Genomic DNA, 19,228 nt, shown 5'->3' with positions numbered 1-19,228 from the left:
CTGGCCCCCTCCTACATTTGGTCTAGAACCGCCCCTGTTCTATAGAACTTTTATAACAGTAAAATCAGTTTATTCTTGTGGTATAAGTGGTAAGTTTTTTCTTGTTTTATCTTCTGTAAATGCTGCTTCCAGATTTACTTTGAAGCAGATAGGAAAATTAGGTTGATGCCCCCAAAGCGCACTCATAAACATCAGATCATTTCAGATCAAACAAGTTAAACTATTTCATTCATCTGCAGATACATCAAAAGAAAAGCAAGGGGGAAAAAAAACAGCAAAAGATGCTTTAGGATTTGGAAGATGAGTCATTAGTCAATTTAAAGTATGCTCGTGCAGCACTTCCTTGTGTGGAGGCAGCGCACAGGACGCGCCCACTGCGCTGCCGTGTGAAGTTACGTACCTGCTCCCACAGGCAATATCATCACAGAGAAAACATGGCGAGGTTAAGCGAGCACGGGATTCGCCTCAGTTCTGTAAGTCTTTCTAATATACAATCAAGCATTTTTCCTCTCTAAAATCATTTCTGATTTAGACAGAAACGATCCTGGCTGATTGATTATTCTGCTTTTGTTTTATCAGATGAGCCCTTCTTTCCTGAACAGCAACTCCACCAGTCACACCTGGCCGTTCAGCGCGGTGGCAGAGTTAATAGGTAAACTACCAGACACGATGACATGAGAAGTTTGCATAGAGCAGCGCACCTGCAGCCTGTGTTGTTGAGCTCCTTGCAAACTATCGTGGTTTCATTTTGATCGCTCTTCCGCTGTCGCACATTGAAAGCTGCGCGTTTCACCAACTTTGTGCCAAATTAGAGCGTTGAACTTCCTCTATAACACTTCAGACTTAAAGCAAAATTAGTTTGCATCTAAATTAGTTTGAATCCCTTGTATTTTCTAAACATTGCCCTGTCCGTCTTTCAAGAGTTTCAAATAGGCTGTTGTGCTGCAACGTGACTTTATAGAGTCTGTCTGGGCTGTCATGCCTCCACTCTGTGTGCTCTCATTGGCTCAGACCCAACCGCCATTATTTGCCTGTCTGGTTTTTAACAGGAACTGTCACAGAGCAGCAAAGAAGATGTGCAATTACATCACTGCATTTCATATCAGTGCTGTGTGTTGTGGTCAGATAATGCATTGCCCATCTGAGGCTATTGGATGACTTTAGATAGAAAAGTGTCACACAGTCAAACTTATTTCCTGCAGTCCAGATGTGCTCTCCTCTGTAAATATTTATTTATTTGTTTAAGGAAACATTTGTTCTTCAAAACTAACCCAATATCATATATCTCTTACCACTTTATAGGCACTCAGTGAAATACTTTGAAACTCAAAATTTTAAGCCATTAGTGTTATAGGAATCAGGGCAAGACCTTACACAGCAAAAATGATCTAGAAATGAGTAATAAATGTCCTAAATTAAGTGTATTTACCCTTAATGTAGGTGGGTTAATAAGAGGATTTGCCAAAGGCATTAGAATTTTACTCTTAAAATAAGATAATTAATTACTTGAAATAAGACAAAAGGTATTTTTTCGTATTTTAAATGTAAATTGTCTTGTACCATTGATAAAGTGTCTTACTTTACTCCTCAATTCAAGAGAAAATGCACTTATATTAAGAAAAAAATACTTATTTATTCAATTTTATTTTTTCCAGTGTATTACCTTAGTAACATTTAAAAAACATGGATATTTTGATGGCAAACATTAATGTCAATATAATAACAAGAAACGCCAACTTGCCAGAATATATTAAGAAAAATAACAAAAGTGCTTCTATAAGAAATTCATGAAAAACACATTTTTTGGTCCAACATTTTGGTCCAGTATCAGCATTAATACTGATACTTGAACTTGAACATTTTTTTTAGTTTATATACTGTTATAAATTGTTAACTAGGGTTAGTAACTTTTAAACTTTACTGTTTTACTTTTCAATTCGATTTTTACCTTTTTTCTTGACTTGTAACTTTTTCTTTTCCAACTTAATTAAGTAGGTAATATATCATTTGATCTTTGCTGAAGGGCTAGATATAGATCTTGTGTTTCTAGACCTCACTGAGGGACAAGGGGGGGGACTCCATTTGTAAGGGGTATGCAAGTGATCAAAAACAGTAACTTGCCCTATAAGGGGTTAGGGAAGAATGCAGGATTTCTGAATGGAGGTTCTACTGAGAGGTTGCGAGTTGTTAGTGTCTAACACTCCTGAGGTCTTTTTTTTTTTTGTATACATCCAAACTAGCATCTATTATCTTAAAACAACTCTGATATTAAAAGTTTTGAAGTATATCATATTCTACTAGTTCCTTTACTGTTAAGAAAGTACCTTTATATCTGGGTGTTACTCTAAATACTTTACATAAAACATTCCTCAGTAGTTCCTAACAGGAAGACCAAGGGCAGTGCACTGCTTGCAGCCTCTAATTTTCACAGGAAACATTTTTCCGTTTCCGAGTGAACACCATTAAATGCAAATATGTTGACAGTTTAAAGATAAAACAAACAGGAACAAAATCAAAAGCATTAAAAAAATGCTGTGACTATTGAGTTTTACAGGGTTTTTTAAGACAGCATACTGTAGGTCCAATATGGTTGCATTGGTTTGGAAATGAGGTGATTTAATTGTTAAAAGCATTGTTGTAAGCAGGTTGTAAGCAGGTAATCTCTTACTGTAGCTGCAGTTTAGGTGCCTCTTGGCACCTTCAGCCAAGAGACTGAAGCTAATAGCTGTTCCATTAGCAGCAAAGACAAGGACAAGCTTTTACCATGGCAACACAACTTTAATCAATTGGGGTACACTGATGTTATCTTAATCAATAGTTGTGTAATTTACTCTAGAAATGGAGATAAGTAGTGGTACAACACTAGCAATGCTTCTGTGTAAAATGCTTAACAAGAAGAGAATTCAAAAATACATAAAAAGCAAACATATATTGATTCCTGTGAATCTTTATTTAATTTGTTAAACGCTACCCTAGGAGTGACTCAGAAGAGCTCCATCCTCAGTTGTTTTATTGTAAGATATTAAGCACCTCACACCTACTTATACCAGTTAAATAGGACATTTAATTTTATTGTCAATTAGATAATTTAATTATTAAATCAATTTCTAACCAAATGGCAAATTTAATTTATAAGGGGATATTTAATTGTTGCTTTTCTTTTAGCTTAATGTAGGGCTAAAACTTGATTATCGATTAGTAAATAATCAATCTGGTAATTCTTTTTTTATTTTATTTAACTAATCTAAAAAGAGATACCCTTAGTGAATAAATACACATTAATAAATAGTAAGTTATGGTTTGTAAAACAAAAAGTTATTTCACATTTATGTGAATAGTAATTGTGAAAAAATATGTCTGAATCGTTTGACCAAAGGAGAAAATGACAAAGATGAACCGAGCAGGGTGTCAAACTAGCAACCCACCAGTAACAGGACAAACCAATACATTCAGAGCCACGGTCCACATAATTATACCAAGATAATTATTTCAATTTTCAATTTCTGTCATTAATAATCACTCCTCAATCACTTATAAATATATTTTACCTCACTTGTTTTAGTCTACTCACTGTAAAATGTCCCACAGTGGAAGATCCAGCATTCCAGTCTATTTAAAACCTTCATGAGTAAAAAGACATAAATATGAATTTGAAATGTTATTGACTTCATTTGTTTTAACAATTATGCTTCTATCAAAACGGATATGTTTAACTGATAGAAAGTCGAATAAAAAAGCATTTGCAAAGAAAATCCTACAAGCCTTTAGCAGCTTGATCCTGGCTAATAAGGACTTTTAAGCTGATGTGAATTTATAAACATGTTCTGCAGTCAGATTTGCCCTTTAATAAAAAAAAGAAACAAATCATGTTCAAATATACTTTACAGCTCTACAGTATGATATAAGTTAGATATAGTAAGTATCCTGTTGGGTAGCTTCATATGTAGACCACTAGATATTATCTGACTAGAATATAACTACATTTACCTTCCATGATGCTGAGAGTCAGTGTTGGTTTCAACACACTGTGGCATGACAATGCGATGAAATCTCAGTTTACTTTTGCAATTTGCTGATCATGATGAACAAATCAGACTTTTTAAGTTTATACTTCTATGTTCCTGGCTAAAAAATGTAAAACTTTATTTTTTGTCAAAGAAAAGAAATTATCAAACTTTATTCAAAGTTTTAGTCCAGACTAAAAAAAAAAAAAAAAAAATAAAAAAAAAAAAAAAAAAAATCAAAATAATGTTTTTTTATAATTAATTTTCCTGGTTTTGATATTCTATTAGTAGCTGAAGATGAACAGAGTTTAAGACAGAAGGAAAATATTTTTTTTTCAGAAGCAGATCATTTTGTTAACATAAAACAGGCATAGATTAGGGTCAAGCATACTTAAATAACATTTCTTATGTTCCCTTTCTTACGATCCTATTCCGTTTTCCACCATCAGTCCTCCTGTAAAACAAAAGAATTAAAAATAATACATTAACCAGACATTTTTTTCCTGTGGTTTTCCACTAGCATGTGAGTCAAATGTCCAGTCTTCACCATAAAACAGCTTTAGGAGAGAACAACTGGTTAAATTATTGTAGTTCAAACCTAAAAATAGTCTCATATTGTACCTCTTTTGTCATCACATTAATATTAGTCCTTATTGAATGTATACATCTTAGCTTGAATAGCAAGTGATAACTTTATTTGATGTATTCCATGGATGGATGGATGGATGGATGGACAGACATATATGAAAATGTATGAATAAACCTTCATGTATATCTATATATACATTTCATGTATAGCTAATTAATTAATTAATGCTAGTGTGAAATCCATATTATCTTACTTTTGCATTTACTACTTTGTTGAACTTACACCAGTAGATGCCCTGTATCTACAGAGCAATACTTTTGCTTTATATACAGGAAGACTTGTGCTAACTGCAGCAGTGTAATGAAATGGGGTGATGTAAAGTAGTTTTTAATGTGTCTAGCTATTTTAGGATAAACATTGTTTATTAAACTAAAGGACCTGATCACGTGGGGGAGCCAGCTGGGAGCTCATGGAGAGAATTTCTAATGCTTATACCATGACAAGGACGGTAGTTTTGGAGAAAGACCCTCAAAACGTCCCTTGAACTATATTATTCCCCATTAACTACATCTCAATTTGATTTTACAAAATATCAGTTAGAAACTATTTATGACCAGCTTGCTTTTGCTACAAATCCATCGCAGTCAAATTGAAAACACCATAAATGTCGATCACCGATCACTTTGGGGGCACCATTAGTCACAGCTTATTTTAATAGCTAATAACTGCTGCCATTGTTAAATGATTTAATTCTGGGCTTATTGTGAATATAAGCAATTTTATTGCAAGATGGCAATAGGTAGCATAAGCTTATCTTCATGTGCTATAGCATTTATCCTTCAGTTTGATAAAGCATGGTTTCTTCCTGTCTTCTGCACATATCCTGGTTGCTTCATGTCCACAGCTTTTCTTGGCACTGCTCTTTTAGTCTTAGTCTGACAACAGCCAGGACAGAAGCAGGCTGAGAGGTCTTTATGCAAATCACATTACTTTGGACCATAGAGCTGCAAGACTATTAAAGATCTATTGTAATGGCAAAAGAATCATCAGATGTAAACTGATTCGAGCTGTCCCAATACAAAACAGACAGTAGTTACCTTTTAGGTTTAGCCTGGCACGTTGTGCACGCGAGTTCTTGTGCACTCCCTCTGCTTGTTTTGCATATCTTGTTGACTCTGTGGCTACTCTCACCATGCTCCCTATTGTAGCCCTGTTCAAGAATTCAACGTGACATTCCAGGTTTAAACAAGGCAGGTCGACATACCCATATTCCATGAGCTTCTATACACCGCTCTATGCCAGGAATACTGCGCCCCCCTAATCCATGTGTGTGCACATTTTAATTGTATTAATGTCTTTTTACCAGTTTAGATACAGCAAACATTGACTAGACTATATCTAATACAACAGAAACATAGCTGTTTATTTTTAATAAAAACTTCAAAGGTAGTTTTATTACCGAAAAGCGTCTTTTTAAAAGATGTGTTACAATAAACTGAGGATTTTCACTGTGAGTGAACCAATCAAAATTTGAAGAGTGTCTGCAGTTGTGAATTGACAGAAGCCCAGATCATGGGAAGTGCAGACAGAAGTCCTGTTTTTGGTTACAAATTTTATGTTGGCAAAACTGTCCTGCACAGCATATTTTTGACCTGACCGGATGGATGGACAGACAGATGGACAGATGTTATTATTGCATAGCCTCAACCTTAGAGAACACATATGGACCTGAAGCCCAGGTGTAACCATTTACCTGCTCTTGGCTATTAGCTCGTCACCCACCAGTAGAAATGAAGCTATATTTCTCTCTGGAACCACTTTGGTGAACTGCTTGTCATTTTAAGTGCCTACTACTTAAAATGAAGTATTGAAAGACACTGTAATGGCATTAATCTTTTTTAAGCAACGCTTAGACAGATGAATCATTAATTAAAAAAATTATTTGCGTCATTGCATATTTATTTTTTAATTTCTTCCCCTTTTGGTCTTCCATACACCTAAGGGGTCACATCATGGTGTTTATTATCATGTTGCAACTCCCTGCTGGGTCTCATACAACCCTTTGGGGGTCTTCAACCCCACTTAGGGAACCCCTTTAATGGGTTGCAGAGGTTCTGGGTTAATTTATCGGTTCCCAGTTTGGTTACACCCTTTGAACTTTCACCCTGCCATTTAGTCCTAACATTTCTTTTTTTATGCATGTTGATTGAACATCCATCTCACAGCAGAACTCTACAATTTCTTTCAATGCATTTCGGACTTCAACCTAATTACCTCATGTCTTATTCACCTGCAAGTAAACTATATTATTATTGTAGCTTGCAAGGTAGCAAGTCAGGTTTACGGTAGCAATACTAACCTCATATGTTTTATCAAGGGGTATTGTTGAAGTTTCCGTCATTGGCCAAACCTGCTGAGCGTGTACACGCCGAGGAGGAGGGGCAGAGATGAAGGCGTCTGATTGGTCATTTTACTAAATATAACAAAAAGGGTTTTGGACAGGATTGCTCACCCTAGCTGTCAATTTAAGTATTTATTCGCATTAGACATTCCAGTGGTTGCCAGCTACTTTCATTGTTGGATCCAAACAACCTGAAAGAAAAATCTGGAACAGAACAAAATGAAACGAAAGTATTTCCAACCTCAGATGTGTTACTTTATATATAGAGAGCTTTTTCTTTCCTTTCAGCTGGAGGTACAGATTAAGATGTTTTCCTTTAGGTTTTTACATCTCAATATAACCAAAAAGGTTGACCTTATCAATGCACTTCCATTAGTATGTTATGTTAAGAATTTGTATTCTGGCTTAAATACGCTACATGGTAAAATATGAGATCTTTTATGCAGATCATTTCTGAGGGTGCACACCATAGGACAGGTCTCAGGTTTAGCCTTTTTGCAAATGAATATTGTTTCCTTGTGTAACCTAACAGTTGCAAAAATTGTTTCTCAGCATCTACAGGAATTTATGTTTTTTTTTTTTTTTTTATCAGTCTTTCCTCTGTAATCTTAGCAATCCCTTTAATGTCTTCCTGTCCTCTTCAACTTTTGTATTTCTGCTTTTCCTCCTCCAGACAATGCTTCAGACCCTGGTGTGTGTGCCAAACAGATCTGGATAGATGTAGTTAAAATCAGCGATGAGCTTTGCTTGACGTTCACTGATAATGGCAGTGGGATGACGCCTAATAAGCTGCACAAGATGCTTAGGTGAGTCAAAAACATTTAAACTGGAAATTGTATTTGTTAAAATAATATCCAGAATCCAGAATTTAAACAAAGAACAGACTATTAAAATAAATTACCTTAATAGTAACCCATGTCAGTATGTCTTTACTAATCTCCTCCGTTTTATTCCAGCTTCGGCTTCACAGAAAAGGGCTCTGGTAAGGCCAGTCAAAATGCCATCGGCTTGTACGGAAACGGCTTCAAGTCCGGCTCCATGCGTCTCGGCCGGGACGCTCTCATTTTCACCAAAAATGGCGGCTGTCAGACAGTGGGACTTCTCTCACAGACCTACCTCCAGAACATCAAAGCCCAGGCAGTCATTGTTCCCATAGTCCCCTTCAACCAACAAACTAATATCCTTTTTAAAAGAGAAGGGTGTTACACACTAAGTGCATGTGTGTGATGATGGGTATCAGTGTGAGTTGTCTTTATGGTCATCAAGGTACAGTGATGGTTGTTGGATTGAAATCACCCTGAACCTATCCTATATAAATGTGTAATAAAGTATACTTTATGCAGCATTATTAGATGAACAATTTAACCTTTTTTTATAATATGAATTCTTATTGGATTTACATAGTTTTGTATTGGGGAGTGTTGGCCTAGTGTTAGAGCACTGTACTTAGTGCTCTGAAAAGGTTGCAAGTACCTGGTTTGATTGCCACAGCCTGCACTCTGGGTCCCTGAGCAAAACCTTTAACCCCTCACTGCTTTCTGGGTGCCCCACAATGGCAGCCCACTGCTCCCCAAGGGGATGGGGTAAATGCAGTGGTAGATTTCTCCAATGTGAGATCAAAGAAAAGCAAAACGATGAACTGGATGGAGCTTTGGAGCTGGACGGAGCTAAATGATTGAGTTAGATAATCAAACCTTTTGCAACATCAGATGAAACTTTCTTCAAATAGTTGTAAAAGAAGAGGTCCTTGACTTTAGAGATGCTTTTGCCTTTTATGGCAGGTAATGCATAAAACTGCTACATGGTTATCCAGGGAGGACCTAAAGGTTCAGACACATTTTTAGTGACCTTACCCTATCTCCAACCTGACGTCATCTGACCTCAGCCTTGTTTAGAGCCCTTAAGAAACAGGAAATTTGGGGTAAAATAAAACGTTACACCACTGTCTTAAAGCTTTTTGTTTTATATACATTCTGTGTTTACAAAATGACAATCAAAGTTGTTTAAGTCTTATACCAGCTTCTGTGAGGCTGAAGTTGCTTCTCCATGAAAAGTTGCAAAAAAAACATAAAAGCAAAGCTCTCATTTATTATTAGTTTATGATGTTTTCAACTTTGATTTTTTTTTTTTTATTAGATGAATAAAAAGCAGCTTAGCAGTTAATTAATTAAAGTAATTCTGGAGAATACCAGTCAGCTTGTAATAAACACCTGGTTTATTTGCCCCAATTCGGATTACTGCCTTTTTTGTTGTTAAGGTTTGATTTACTGTATTTGGACTAGCATTAAAAATCAATGCTCCCTACTCTCCCACCCCATTGTTGAATGATCCTATGATTACCTTTATATTGTGACATAATTAATTATTTTGTAAGCTGTTTGGTCCTATTTCATGTTGTCAGATAATTAGTGTTAAAACTATTGGATGAACAAACACAGTGTTGGAAAAAAGATGGGGAAAGATTTTAACTTTTTTGTTTGAGGAGACATATTTTTCCAATTTTGTTGCATTTTATGTTTTGTTTAACTTTTAGGCTTTTACAGCAATAACAGTGAGGTTACTTACAGTTATTTCAGTTCTATTTAAAAAGATCCACTTTAGCGTTGGCTAGTTCGGGTATTTAAAGTTCTGAATTGGAAATTATCCAAGTCTTTGGAAAATATTGAAGCAGCTTTTTAATTTAGAGATGTTATCAACCAGCAACGAAGCGGGGAAAGTGTATCTCACAATGCTCAACCAGAGAGTTCTCATTTAGTAGACATGCAAAATCTGCAAGAGAAATCTTTAAGAGTTATGACATTTGCCCTGGGCCTTTAGCCAGGAGGCTACCACTGTCAGAGTATACTAAAATGCATGATGTAAGCCTTAATTCAGCATCAGGGTCTCTGGTTGTGACTGAAGATTCAGAGGCCAGCCTGGCGGCCATCCTGGAACACTCCATCATCAAGTCCCAGGAGGAGATCCTCACTCACTTCGACTCCATTCCTTCAAAAAAAGGCACCAAGATACTGATATGGAATATCCGCAGGTCAGAAACAGATTTTTATGTTGATGTTTTTAAGCATATATCTGTATCTTAAGATATTATCATCTTTTTGGGGGGTTAAAGTCTAGTTCAAATGAATTTCAGTGTGAATAACCATGAGGATTCAAACACAGAAACATACAGACACAGAAGTGTCATGTTTGCTTAACCAAAGTTTAATTAAATGATGACATTTCTTATCAGTAATTATTTGTTCAAGTTTTATTTTTGCACTTCCTCTTTAATGTCCTGATCATAATCACATTGGCCTCAAGAGTGTAGCACAGCAGAGAACATATTCAATTAGAATTGAATAATTAATTCACACTACCTGCAGTATCGTGCACTTCTTTAGCCATTTAAAGTAACTTTAGATCTGGGAAACCTAATCTATTTTGTTTTGTGCCCTCAAAGAGCCAAAGATGGTAAGACTGAGATTGACTTCGACTCAGATTCATCGGACTTTCGTTTGCCCGAGATTCATCTGGAAGAGCTGAAGCAGGGTCTGAGGAACAGTGGGACCCTGAGGCCTGAGCAGAACATCCCAGACATGTATTACAGTCTAAGGGTAAGCTATTATAACACGTCTGATTACAGATACAGACTTGGCATGTCTTAAACATGGCTTCTGTCGCCTTTGCTGAAGAACTGTAGGTGTGAAAACATCGGGGGCCCATTCAGAGCTGTTAAAAGCAGTTATTAGTGTTGCAATGTGTGGTACAACACTAGATGGGCACTAAGGTGTGAAAGTATACCACCACTGCATGTAACTTAACTAACCTAGCATTTTTTGGGGAAAAAAGGTATTCATTGCCACTTGGACAAGATAGTTAAACAACATTTTTAGATTTAAACTCTCCATAATCTGTCATATTAGACTTTTTTTTTTTTTACATTTTAAACATTTCATGTAAATAACAGGGGGAACAGGATATAATGTTTCTGCAACTGAACCTGAGTTTTGATTTAATTAGATCATATATGTCCACCTTGGGTGATATGCCAGCTAGTACCCGCCTTCCATAATACGCTTTCAGCAAATTTTTGCAGCGGGTCATCTGCAGCTTCTTGAGTGTTTTCACAACTAGCAGAGTAAGCTGATAAATCAAACTTTTGAGGAAAACTTTCTGAAGAAAAGCAGTGACATCTTTCTTATCTTGGCTCGGAGCTTGTCTGCCTGGCTGTGTGTTTTCAGGACGGTGCCGCCTTTTACAATTGCTTTTTGTATCTCTGCTTCTGTCTCCTTGAATCCCAGTCGGCCTCGGCAGATGGTCCCTCACACTGAGCCTGGTTCTGCTGGAGGTTTCTTCCTGTTGAAAGAGAGTTTTTCCTCTCCACTGTCGCTACAAGCATACTTAGTGTGAGGGGTTGCATTTGAGTCAATTAGTCGATGCAATTAACTGGGTTTCCTTAGATAGAAAACTTTGAATCAATTTGACTGGATGATCTGGTCAACTGTAAAGTGCCTTGAGATGACATGTGTTGTGAATTGGCGCCATTTAAATAAAACTGAATTGAATCGAATCTATAAATGCACAAAGTGCTTCTTTTTTGCTTCTTTTTTAAACAAGATTATGTCGCTATTTTAGCTAAAACCGAGTCAATTGCGGTATAGACAGGTGAATCCTTCTGCGTAGCCATGTTTGTAATGCCCTTGCAAGGCCCCTTTAACTATCTTCACACCTATATGTCCCGCCCTTAAAAACACTGCTGGCATGCCATTGGTCCAACTCACTGATTTTTACGAGATGGACATATAAGCGAGAGTCTTTCAAGATGGATTTGTTGTGAGACTGAAAACTCAAATCTCGCAATAATCCAGCTTGCAGAGCAAGGTTATTTCCAAAGAGCTGTTTTCAACTAAAAAGGTAGTGGCTAATCCCACAGAAGGTTTGAAAGACCTTTTAGCTACATGATTATTTGTCACAACATGTGAAAACATCCCCCTAAACACAGCATTGCCTGATGTGGGGATGCTAAAGCCAAGATTGAAATCCACTTTAAAAACTGCAACAAGACCTGGATTTTCTTGAATTTCGGATTAGAGCTGTTTAGCAAAGACAATTCAGCATTTATGTATAATTTTAGTCTAAAGACATGGATGTGTTTCAGTACTTCAGAGAGTGAATAATTTTCTTCTAATAGATCGTCTTTCTCTGATAACGCCTTCTTTTGAGGCTGTATGTATAAACAGTGTGGTTGCAACGCAGTCCAAAGTTTGTGTTGAGGCACTGAAGAAAAAGAAACTACTGCTGCGACAGAAATGAAGCATCGCACAACCGTTTGACAGATCATCTGATCCCACTGAATAGATAACAGAAAAAAAAACATATTAACCAAATAGAAAAAAAAGGCTGCAATTCAAAGGATTTAAATAATCAATTATCCTTGTTTTACAGGAAATATGATGTTCCAACTTCTTTATTTGACTTTTATTTTTAGGTCAATTTAATTGTAAAAAAGGTTAAATAGAAATGTATCATGTGGAGCAAAGGACTTTTTTTTTTTTTTTTTTTTTGCTTGGCAAACAGTTTAGAAAAACGCAGCTGAAAATCATTCATCTGTTTTTCACTTGTGACTCCAGTTTCTGATGAAGTAAGCAATCAGGTTTCCTGCAGTTTAAAAAAAAATAGCTCTGTTTTATGTTATTTTTGTGGTCACAAACAGCTCTTCCACTGCAGGAGCTCAGGGAAGAAGTAAAGATTATGTACATACTGACTAAAAAGACCACTGGGCGTGACTTTCTGTTACAGCTCAGTCCAGCTCTAAAATAAGGTCAAATGTGAAGTTCCAGACCTGGAACATCGTAACAATAACAGCGGTGAATGGAAATGAGATGGCTGCTACGTTACTCCTATTTGAAATCATGTACGTAGTTCGCTGGGCCGTTGCTGGATATATTTTAAAAGCGGTCTGCAGCACTTCCTCATCTTGCTTCCGAATGTTCTTCTCTTTACCAAAATAGCACTTGTTGCTAGGTAGCACTAAACCAGACCATACACAGCTGTGTACAGTTACTCAAAAGTTTTTTCACTCTGAAGTAGGCAGATTCTTTCCTGCTCAAAAACATGTCAGTGATGTTTTAGGATGTTGAATTACTGCAGCTACAAGTGAGGGTCGCTCTTCTCTAAGAAGCCGTAGTTCCTACTGAGCTCTTTTTGTTCACACTGTCTGTAGTTGCTATGAAAGACTGAAGGTGACTTTAAGGAAGTAACTCTACAGTCATGTTAGCTACAGACTTAGATATCTTTTTAAGATAACAAACATCCTATTTCATAAATTATAAAACGGTTTCAAAGGAAAATAAACATTTAACTGCACTTTTAAACGAGATTTACTTCCTTGTCTAATATTATCACTTATATAACATTAGTTATATGACAACAGTTTTCAAATGATTAATCCAATCTTTAAGGAGAAAAAAAAGGCACTTAAACCAACATGACCTTATGTATAAAAAAAAAAAAAAAAAAAAAAAGAGTATTTTTCCCCTAAAAACTAATAACTTGAAAAGCATTGGTGGCAAAACTTCTCTTCAGTATTTTCCATGAGTAGCACACAGTCTCTTTCATTGCTTTGTGAGAATTTTGGTTCACACTTCTTTCCAGGACTGTTGTTATTCGAGCAGGAACTCATTGTTCTGCTGCGTAACCTCATGTACTCGAGTTTAAAATAGACAGGCTGATGTTTTAGGGCGGTATGGGAGAAAGCAATATTCTTGTTTCCTCCTATGTTGGCAAACTGTTTAGGTCCTAAAGCAGAGAGGCAACCCCAGACTGTAACAAGACACACGTTCTTTGCAAACAGATGCTAACATTAACTTACAAAAAATAAGTGGTGGTTATCAATGTTTAAATCACTAACAACTTTTTAAGTGGTGATTCTTTTACATTAACCTCTAAAGACATTTAAAAGCTGTTAGTTCCTCTGGTCTAACAACAAACTGGTGCTGGTTTAGTTCTGGTGTCAGGCTAGAAGTAAATCTTAGGATCTTAAACCTGTTGAAGATTCTCAGTCATCCAGGTCATAGTCATCCAAAAAAGTTAAAAACCAATCCACGGGACTTTGTTTTCCAAGTTTGAAGACATTTCGCTTCCCATCCAGGAAACTTTTTTAATTCAAAATGTTAAAATTAGTGTTGAGTTCTAAGTAGTGTTGCGCCAATGCCATTTTTTTGGCCCCGATACCATACCGATACCATCTGTTTGAAATTGTGTGTGTCTGTGTGTGTATATATGACAAACTGCATACTACTTGGATGTAAAATAATTGCCATCATGGCTTTGTCAAGCTGCTGTCTAACTTTGTGAAGCAGGAAAAAGACTAATACAAAGTGAATCCAGTAGAACTTTTTAATGCTACCTGGAATGGGTGGCAATGAATAAACTTTTGGCTCTCAAAATGGTATCGGTGCCCTATTTGTTGGTAATCGCCGATACCGATACCACCATTTTAGTGCTGGATCGTCCCATCTGATACTGGTATCGGTATCAGTGCAACTCTAGTTCGAAGCTTTATAGAACTGCCCAAACAAGGCCTTGTTTCGGCTTACAAATTGGATGAGGGTCATAGATTTTGTAAAAAGGCACCAGTTAAGTGCTGAGACTGGGTTGGTGATTAAGTTCATTGGGCCAGGTTGGTTTGCATAACTGTGTTTTCATTAAATTGAAATTATCATATTTTGTTGTGAAATAGCATTGTTTGCTATCATTCACATACTGAACAAACTGAGAATTCAAGAGAGGATTTTAAAGCAGCCCCAAACTGAAACAAAGTGCAGTGGTTGTGGTTAAGGTCAAGGGAAGCCTAACTTCAGCTCTAATGAGGCAGAAAGGGTGAATGTGAACAGTGAGCTGCAGTTCTTCACCACTGAAGACATCTGTGGTTTTATAGTAAGCCTGCCCCAGTTCCTTTTAACCCTTTATATGGCACTTGGTGAAATACTACATTTCAAGTCAAGAGTTTTAATGGAGGACAAACAAGACCTTTTTCTTTTTTTTTTATTTAACATTTCTTTTTAAGTATTTTCATGGCAAAAATCAAGGTCAATGTGAATACCAAAAACAGTCACTTGCTGCAATATGATTATGAGAAATCCAAAGAGTACAATTAGAAAATGACTTACAGAAAGGGAAAAAAAAATAAAAAATTTTGTCACAATATAATTTTCACAACATTAATGCTAATACAGGTACAGTTTTTGTTCTTCTTTACTTAGCATTGTCAATTATTTTATTACAGTTTTAACTTTTTAACTTAATTTACAGTAGGTAACATATCCTATAGCAGGCAGCCTTAGATTACTGGTGGTATCCTGGTTGTTACAGTCAGATTTAAGACAGAGGTGGAGCTTTCTTAACTTGCAGAGCATGTTTGAACGGGCTGTTTTTGCTTGTTTGCTGCAAAGTGGTTTTTATATTAAAGTTACCAAGGATGATAAGGGTAAGAGCTGGCGGGGCTGGGGTTGTTTCGGTAAATATCTTAACCATCTATAATGACTATGATCCTCCCACCCACTAGAACAGTAAAAAAAAATGTTATTCTGTGAAATATATTAATCTTTTCATTTTTCCTTCATGTGCTTGTTTTCCCAGGCCTACCTCAGTATCCTGTACCTGAAGCCACGGACCCAGGTCATTCTAAGAGGGAAGAAAGTCCTGGCCAAGTTGGTGTCCAAAAGTCTGACTCACATCGAACATGACGTCTATAAACCTCAGTTTAGCGTATCCTTTTGTCATCTCCTTATTTTCTCAAGCTAAAAAGAAGTACAAACCTCTTGGCCTAAAGTTTGAATCAGGCAGTTGTATATAATGGGTTCTCCCAGGATTTGTTTTCTACTTCTTTACCCATCTTGTAACAGTGTGTTACTAACTCTAAGAACTTGAGTCCTAATCCAGCTTTGTCTGTCACAGTCCCAGTTGTTAAAGCCTTTTGTTTAATTGGTGGGAAAATAAGCGTTCTTGCCGCTGATTTCTAACTTGTCAGGATTAATACTCACTCCAATAATTGAATATCATGTATTTCACTTTTCACAAGAGTGCCAGAGAAAAACAAGCCTCTCTGTCATTCTCTCTGTCATTATGTTTTTTTTTTTTTATTATAAATCGGCATCGGATGTAGGAGTTTGCCCTGAAATCGGATTGACGGTTCAAGCCCCGGTTCCGACTTTCATTGTCGTTGTGTCCTTGGGCAAGACACTTCACCTGCATTGTCTACTGATGGTGATCAGAGGGCCCGGTGGCGCCAGTGTTCGGCAGCTGTGGCTACCTACAATGTAGCTTGCCCCCATCAGTGTGTGCTTGAATGCGTGAATGACTGAATGTAGTGTAAAGCGCTTTGGTCAAGTCTCCTGACTAGAAAAAGTGCTATATAAGTACAATAAGTAGGGTCATTTAAGGTCATTTAAGTGTAAAAATATCTTCTTCCCTAACTGGTGTCTATCAGAAAGAGAAGGTGAAGGTGACTTTTGGTCTAAACCCTAAAAAGAAGGAGCACTATGGCATCATGATGTACCACAAGAACCGACTCATTAAGGCCTATGAGAAAGTTGGCTGCCAGCTCAAGGTGAACGAAAACAGTTAAACTTTGAGTTAGGAATATTTCTGGTATTACACTTAGATTATAAACAATACTCTAATTATTGTTCTAAGTCATCGTTTTCTCTCCTACAGGCATCAGGTCAAAGGGTTGGCATTGGGGTAATCGGCATCATTGAGTGTAATTTTCTCAAACCAGCTCATAACAAACAGGACTTTGAGTACACTAAAGAATACAGGTACATGAGATACATACACTCTTATATGAGCTCATGCTATTTTGCAGCACTTCAATCAGAGTTTAAGTCAAGCTTAAGCAAATGTATACCATAGAGATACCTTACTTTACCTTTACTGTTTATCTAAGTAGGGAAGAAAGTGTTCAGTGTGGTAACTTTGTTTTCTTTCTGCCGTTAAGACTCACCCTTGGTGCTTTGGGTCTAAAACTTAATGATTTCTGGAAGGAGGTCACAGAAAAGAGGGCCAGAGAACGAGAGTTTCAGGCACTAGATAAAGAAGACGGTGAAGACCAAGAGGATTCTGAAATGTAAGTCTTTGGTTAAACTCTTCTGTTGTATGGGATAATGACATTCTTTACCTTATTTATGCATTTTCACTGGAAATAATTCCTTGCTGACTTAAAAGTTGCCTCATTGCTGAACCACAAAAGGTGATTGTTGAAGAAGCTGGTTGTTAAAGGTATAGTGGAGGATTTTTGCGATTTTTTTGAGAAGTCCTGCCCTCTCCACTTTAAAAAAAATGCACATGCACAATTCTGTAGCCACTCGCGAGTCGGAACACCTATTAAACGTGAGAGCATGCACAAGCCCATTTCTTTTCGTGCAGGCTCTGTTTAAAATTTGTTGTTTGCATTGCTCATACAAGCTTACTTTAAAAGAAAGATTTGCAATTTTTCCACTGTGTCAGACTCACACCAGTAAGTGAAAATGGGGACAAGCATGTAGTACGGCCTTACGTGAACATATCACCAGAATGATCGAAAATTATTCGATCGACGATTCGATTCGACGATCACTTATTTTGTTGATGCACCTGCAAAAAAAACATCCTCGTTGATACCTTTTACAATGGAAATTTAAATGGAAGGAAGCAGTCTGGCACAAGAAAGAATGCACTGTCATGAGATGACCTTAACCTTGAGATAAGTGTGAACTTAACCCCGACTGGAGGGATTTACAGGGCATAGATAGCAGCATGAGTTGGGCTCCATTTAACGCCGGGGCAGAATCTGGAGACCCGATAATTCAGCTTGACATGTGGTAAGCGTTACAAGAGTTTATTTATGTGTAAATTGGTATTGCAGGGATAGGAACTGACTAAAACTGGAATCACTGTAGGGGGGAGAACAAGTTTAGTGGCCTGGAACAACTCATTGGAGTTGAATTAGCTCTAAAGAAAAGCCACCCAGCTCATCAGAAGCCAGGAGGCTGCGATAGCTCTGATGATTAATCCTAGTGGCTCCATGTGGATGATTTGGATCACTGAATAGCTGATCAAAATCTGGATAGGTCTAAGGCTAGACGGGGAGTCGATGTCAGTCTGGGGGTTATGCAATATAGACAGAACAATCCAGGCAGAGGCAGAGGTTGACAGACTTTGGCAGGAAGCAAGGCAGGAGGCCAATTTCCAGAGATCAGAGGTGGCCAGGGGAAGGGTGAAAGGAGACGGGCAGGAGAAAAACAAAAACAAGAATTGTCAAGGTCAGGAGGTCAAAACAAGGATTGCTGGATGTTTCACTCACACAAATGGCTTTCAAGAATCTGGCAGTTACCCACTGAGCGATCCAGAATTTTATAGTACTCCTGCTAGGTGTAGCAACTCCTGGTAATCGGAGCTGCCGCAGGTGTGAGCACTCAGGCCTGGTTGATCTACGACAGCAGAGGGAGCAGGGTGTGACATCACAGGACTGCAGCAGCTTCACAGGCAGGAACAGTCATCGCCTTCTGAAGATGCCTGTAAAAATCCACTAAGTCTTTGAGTTAGGTCTGTTAATGAAGGGAGAGGTCTAAAAACATAAAGAGATTAACCTATGAAGGATGGAGTGACCTTAACTGGGACTTTAGTTTGGCCATAGGCATTTTAAAATGTATAACCACAGCATCTAGATTATAAAACATGTGGCCCTCTTTTTTTAACCAATATCTTTTTTTTAAACTTTTTTCTGTTTTAATTGTGACTATTTTTCGAGTGGAAGATAATTAACATTTGTAGTTTCTCAGAAAACAAGCTCTGAAATGTTTTTTTTTTTTTTTTACTAGCCTTTGTTGGCAAACAGTACATTATGTCAGCCTTTTTTATTTTGTAAAAGCTGAATGGGAATGTTTTTCATGTCCTCTTCAAACTGATGAAAAGGCGGTAAAACTAAACATCAATCAACAAAGGCTGAACTAAAGTGAGTCAAGGAATGTGAAAACTGAAAGTTGCTCCTTTAATTTGAGCATTGATAATTTCTTGTCAAAACCAGCATAAGTTACTAGTTTTATATATATATATATATATATATATATATATATATATATATATATATATATATATATATATATATATATATATATATATGCCAGTTCATTGAAATATCACCAACCATAGCAGATATTATTCAGAGTTTTAGTGGCATTTTTTTTTTCACTCAGTTTCAGATTTTGTTTAAGT

At 36.9% G+C, this 19,228-nt stretch overlaps 1 protein-coding gene across 1 annotated transcript in view; it reads left to right on the top strand.

Annotated features, from left to right (window-relative positions):
* Positions 1 to 389: 389 nt before the first annotated feature.
* Positions 390 to 19,228, top strand: part of LOC107090971 (MORC family CW-type zinc finger protein 3-like) — a 35,795-nt gene continuing 16,956 nt past the window's right edge. The window contains exons 1-10 of the mRNA XM_015384640.1: positions 390 to 473; positions 580 to 652; positions 7,668 to 7,800; positions 7,951 to 8,171; positions 9,875 to 10,022; positions 10,434 to 10,587; positions 15,614 to 15,742; positions 16,464 to 16,583; positions 16,691 to 16,794; positions 16,974 to 17,102. Coding sequence (XP_015240126.1) covers positions 435 to 473; positions 580 to 652; positions 7,668 to 7,800; positions 7,951 to 8,171; positions 9,875 to 10,022; positions 10,434 to 10,587; positions 15,614 to 15,742; positions 16,464 to 16,583; positions 16,691 to 16,794; positions 16,974 to 17,102 — 1,250 coding nt within the window. The 5' untranslated portion in view covers positions 390 to 434. The remainder of the gene's footprint in view (positions 474 to 579; positions 653 to 7,667; positions 7,801 to 7,950; positions 8,172 to 9,874; positions 10,023 to 10,433; positions 10,588 to 15,613; positions 15,743 to 16,463; positions 16,584 to 16,690; positions 16,795 to 16,973; positions 17,103 to 19,228) is intronic.

The sequence above is a fragment of the Cyprinodon variegatus genome, unplaced genomic scaffold (assembly GCF_000732505.1).
Source record: "Cyprinodon variegatus isolate N-32 unplaced genomic scaffold, C_variegatus-1.0 Scaffold319, whole genome shotgun sequence".
In the NCBI taxonomy this organism is placed as follows: Eukaryota; Metazoa; Chordata; class Actinopteri; order Cyprinodontiformes; family Cyprinodontidae; genus Cyprinodon; species Cyprinodon variegatus.
The sequence above is the reverse complement of the archived record's forward strand: the minus strand, read 5'-3'. Positions and strand labels throughout refer to the sequence as shown.